The sequence below is a fragment of the Haliaeetus leucocephalus genome, unplaced genomic scaffold (assembly GCF_000737465.1).
Source record: "Haliaeetus leucocephalus isolate CR32 unplaced genomic scaffold, Haliaeetus_leucocephalus-4.0 Scaffold306, whole genome shotgun sequence".
NCBI lineage: Eukaryota > Metazoa > Chordata > Aves > Accipitriformes > Accipitridae > Haliaeetus > Haliaeetus leucocephalus.
The window spans coordinates 6,206,741-6,211,152 of NW_010972742.1; the positions used below are offsets into that span (position 1 = coordinate 6,206,741).

The 4,412-nt window shown below is 65.9% G+C and overlaps 1 protein-coding gene across 1 annotated transcript; it reads right to left on the reverse strand.

Annotated features, from left to right (window-relative positions):
* Positions 1-1,157: 1,157 nt before the first annotated feature.
* ST6GALNAC6 (ST6 (alpha-N-acetyl-neuraminyl-2,3-beta-galactosyl-1,3)-N-acetylgalactosaminide alpha-2,6-sialyltransferase 6) lies at positions 1,158-2,757 on the reverse strand. The gene is made up of 5 exons (XM_010570988.1): positions 2,666-2,757; positions 2,342-2,521; positions 1,741-2,138; positions 1,430-1,537; positions 1,158-1,347 (listed from the first exon to the last, which is right to left on the reverse strand). The coding sequence occupies exons 1-5, from the start codon at positions 2,678-2,680 to the stop codon at positions 1,158-1,160; spliced, it is 891 nt and encodes a 296-aa protein (XP_010569290.1). The 5' UTR covers positions 2,681-2,757.
* Positions 2,758-4,412: the final 1,655 nt, after the last annotated feature.

Below are 4,412 nucleotides of genomic sequence, written 5' to 3' on the forward strand. Positions count from 1 at the left end.
GGGGGCAAGACTCCCTGCGATGGCACCGCCGGCACCCGCTGCCCAGCCCCAAAAACGCAGCCCAGAGCCAGGGCCCAAGGTAACAGACTGCAGCAATATTTATTCCTGTACAAACCATTACAAAATGTGGGTGCCCCTTGGCTTCCTCCGGCACCGAGTCCCCCAAAGCCCCAGCCGCAATGGGGACGGGCCACAGCCCGAGGGAAACTGAGGCACTGAGCCCTGCCGGGGCTCAGCACCCAAACACACCATATTTAGCAATTTTCCCCAAACCCACTTCTCCGCTGCTGAGAAATAACAAAATCCACCCCCCAGCCGCAGGATGCTGAGGAGCACTGCCAACCCCCCCGCTACGTGCCCGCTTCTAAATAGTTTATAAGCGGTTAATAAATGATGAGGACCCAGTCACAGGCTGCTGCTGCTGGCCCCTTCGTTACCACTAACGAGCAGCCCCCACTTGGTCCTTTGGCTGGGGAACCCAAATACAAACCCCAGGACCAGAAGCAGGGAGGAAAAAACCAAAAGCCCCCCAAAATCCCATCACTCGGTTAGAAAAGGTTCTGGCAGTGTGGGTGTGGGGCACAGCAGTGCTGGGAGGGGCCGGGTGTTTTTGGGGTGCCGGGGAACTGAGGGTGGTAGTGTCACCCCCACGGGGTCCCACAAAACACTGCAGGGTTCTGCGGAGGGAAGGATGCTTGTGGACCGGGATCGGGGTGCTGGGGATGGCAGAGGGGAGCTGAGCCCCAAGAGGGGTCCCCCCACCCAGGAGGCTGGGAGAAACAGTCTCTGCAGTAGCCCCCAAAGTGATGCAACCCCAAACTGAGCTGAGGGGACCCAGCCCCCTTCCCCCATGTGCTTGCAGGGGCTGCAACGCCCCTGGACCAGGATCGGGAAAGATCTCACCCCCACGCCTCCCGCTCATGGAGGGCGGGGGGGACAACACCCCAAACCCTGCACTCACCACCTGGCCCCCCCAAAAAAGAGCTCAAACCCCAACACATCCCAGGTGCGAGGAGCCACCGTGCACAACGGCGGTGGTCCCGTGGGAGGCACTCTGATGCCTGGCTCCCACTGCTCCCCCATCCCAGGGGGATGCAGGGGAACCCCCATCCATCCCAGCTCCAGGGGTCTGCCCTGCTTGGGGTGGGGGGCAGCCCCTAGGGCCAGGTGGGGTGGGAGAAGGTGATGTTGTAGAGGCCGGCCCAGCTGGCGAAGACCCGCTTCTCGGTGATGAAGCGATGGTGGTTGCCCTTGCGGCTCCGCTCGTTGTGGATGTAGGTTGTGCACTCGTCGGGGCCCTTCGGCTCGTAGTAGTGGTAGGGCAGGCGGCGGGGCGGGGGCCGGCGGCTGCAGGGATGGGGGGGGAAGCGTGGGGTGAGCCCCACGGCAAGGCCAGTGGGCCAGGGCCGGGGCTCAGGGGTCTTCTTACCCGCAGTAGTTGGGTGGCACCATGCCGTAGACGTGGACAGCATCACACAGCTCCACCGCGATCACCATGGTGAACCAGCCGGTGCTGAGCCACGAGCGTGACTTCTCCCTGGGGAGGAGAAAGGGGGGTGGGGGGGCCAGATGGGGCCGAAGTGACATGGATGACAGACCCCCCCCCCAGGGTCCCCAACCTCTTCAAGCACCCCCAGCCCAGTGCTGCAGTGCATCCCATGGAGCAGCCCCAAGAGCCAGCTCTGCCCTGGGGACCTGGAAAAAGGGGGGGACACAGTGCAGGAGGTGGCTCTGAGGTACCTGTCCTTCCCCGTCTCCCCCCGAAACAGGTCATCAAACTGCTTCATGCGGCTGGGGGAGACAACGTAGGCCGTCATGTTGGGGAAGGAGGCGCTGACGCGCTGGATGATTTTCAGGAGGCCCTTCTGCATCTTGGCAGGCGGCCCCCAGAAGATGAAAATGGTCTCCGGGGTCTTGTTGACGAACTCCTGGGGCCGCTTGAGGACGCGGTAGAGGCTGGAGTGGGCCACCACGCGGAAGCTGGTCTTATTGCCCACATCGACCTCGTAGCCGGTGGTGGGAGCGTCGTTCATGCGGATGGTGCACTCGGCCCCGTCGATGGCCGTGCCCAGGTGGGTGCCCAGAAGGTGGCTGGAGCTGGTGACGATGACACACTGGTGGCAGCGGGCAGTCAGGGTCTGGGGACCACAAGTGCCATGAGCAGGTGACTTTTGGTGTCACCGCAACCCAGCGGGGAGGGATGGAGCTGGGACAGGGGACAAGGGACTGCCATCCCTCGCGGAGCCGCTGTCCCACCGAAAGGGATGATTTGGCCAGACGTTGGCAGAGGGCTGGATCCTGCGCCCACCGCTGAGGCCGGACCCTGCCATCCAGCTCGTACCTTGTTCCCGCAGACGGGCAGGTACCCGCTTTTCACCCCCCACTTCTTGAGGTCGGGGGGCCGGCGGGCTCTGCCCCGCAGGCGGCTGTAGGGGAAGACCTCGCTCCCGCTGCCGGAGCTGTAGATGATCAGCAACATGATCAGGGCAAAGAGGACCCCCAGGGCGGCGGCGCGCTGGCTCTGCGGGTGGGGGGAGAGCGTCAGCCGCTGCCCCCACCCTGCGGGCGTCAGCATCCTGCCCCGCTCCCGGCAGCATCTCCAGCGGGATGCCCTGTGTCCCCAGGGAGATGCCTGCTGTCCCCTGGGCGATGCCCCGGCACTCACCGTGCTGCCACTCATGTCTTTGTGCCAGCCTCAGCGCACAGCAATCGCCGGCGTCCCGCGAGCACCTGCAAGGCACGTGGTCACCACCAGCGCTGTCCCCTTGCCACCGCGCTTGGGCTCCTGTCCCCAGACTGCCGGGACGGTGGGGATACGGGATGAGCCGCCGGGCAGCCCGGCTTGGCTGTGCCGGAGCAGAGCACCATGGGGCAGGTGCCCAGCTGGACCCCCGGCTCCCCCTTTCAAGGGGAGGACAAACCGCCGGCACTGGTGTGGGGAAGGGAAATGCCATGGGCAGAGGCCGGGAGGGCTCTGCGGTGCGGAGGAACCGAACCCGGCCACAGCTCATGCCGGGGAGATCCCCACGGCAGGTTGAGCTCCCGGGAGGGATTATCCTGCCCCAGCGGGGCCAAAGCCACTCAAACCCGCAGGGTCAGGGAGGGTAAACCTGCCGCTCGTGCGGTGAAATCCCATTAAAACAACCACCGTTGAGGCTCGGATCGTGGAGGGGGGGAGGGAGGAGGGAACTGAGACCTGCCCAACTCAGTTCATACATGGGCTTAAATCCAGCCGGAGCTGGCAGGGACCTCTCCAGCCCCAGAGCCCAAGGCATGTGGGGTGCACCCTGGGTGCTCGCCCCTGGGGGAACCTGCTCTAACCTCCACTCACCTGGGCTCTCAAAAATGGACTGACTCAATTTATTTTTCAAAGTCCTCATTAGTGAGTCACGGCCGCTCCTGGAGTACTCAGAGCAATTAGAAATAAAAAATAAAAAAAAAAATTGAAGCCTCTTTACTAATAGCCCTGAGGGGAGCAGGGATGGAAAATTATGCAGCAGCCTGGGTTCAACTCTCGGGGGGACCGGGGACCCCAAAGTGCTCTCAGGGCCGGCGTCGACACCTGGGAAGGTGCCCACCCGCCCGGGGAGCCCAGGCAATGGCCTGGCGTGTTGGTGCAAAGGGGTCTCGCCGTGCACAGGCTGGGGAGCTGCACCGGGACCCCAGCGGGGAGCAGAGCCGGGACTCCACTCCTGCTCAGGCCACGGGTGACCCCACAGCAGGGACCCCGCGGGCCTTACCTGGGCAGGGGGCTCTCATCTGCAGCGGGCTGGGAGCGGCGCGGGGGGATCCGTCCTCTCCTCCTTCGCCCCGTGGGCTTCGGGGGGCTGCCAGGCCCCTCCGGCGACCACGGCCATGGCGACTCCCCGGGGGTCACATCGCTGCTCTGCCGGGGGAAGGGCTCATCCAGACCCGCTCCCCACCGCCCCGCACCCCCATGTACCGGTGCTCCGCCAGCCCCGGATGCAAACCCTCCTGCATCCCGGGAAGTGAAAAGCCTCCCCCGGCCCCCCGGCGTGCAAACCTTCCTCCGCTCCTACGAGCAAACCCCCCCCCCCACCCCCGGGCGTGCAGCCCCCCCCCCCCCTCCCGGGCGTGCAGCCCCCACCCACCCTGGGCTGCAGCCCCGCATCCCTGGAAGCGCCAGCCCTCCCCGGTAGCCCCGCTTTGCAGAAACCGGGCAGGCCGGAGCCCGGCCGCATCCAGGCGGGGAGGAACCGGTCCCTTCCCCGCGCACCACCACGGTGCGCGCCTCCCCCCCTGCCCCCCCCAATCCACCGTGCACCGGAGCCGCGGGGCGGGGACCGCTCCTCCGGCCGGCCACGGAACCGTTCCGTCCCCCGCACCGGCTAAACGGGCCCGGAGGGAAAGCACCGGGTCCACCGGCCGCTCCGCAGTGCGCCGCGATGCCG

Bases quoted from the DNA above. Each gene is read 5' to 3' on its own strand.
- ST6GALNAC6 (XM_010570988.1), bottom strand. The intron at 2,139-2,341 runs GTACGAGCTGGA...TGTGGTCCCCAG, and splicing joins TGCCCGTCTGCGGGAACAAG to ACCCTGACTGCCCGCTGCCA. The intron at 1,348-1,429 runs GTAAGAAGACCC...CCATCCCTGCAG, and splicing joins GTGCCACCCAACTACTGCGG to CCGCCGGCCCCCGCCCCGCC.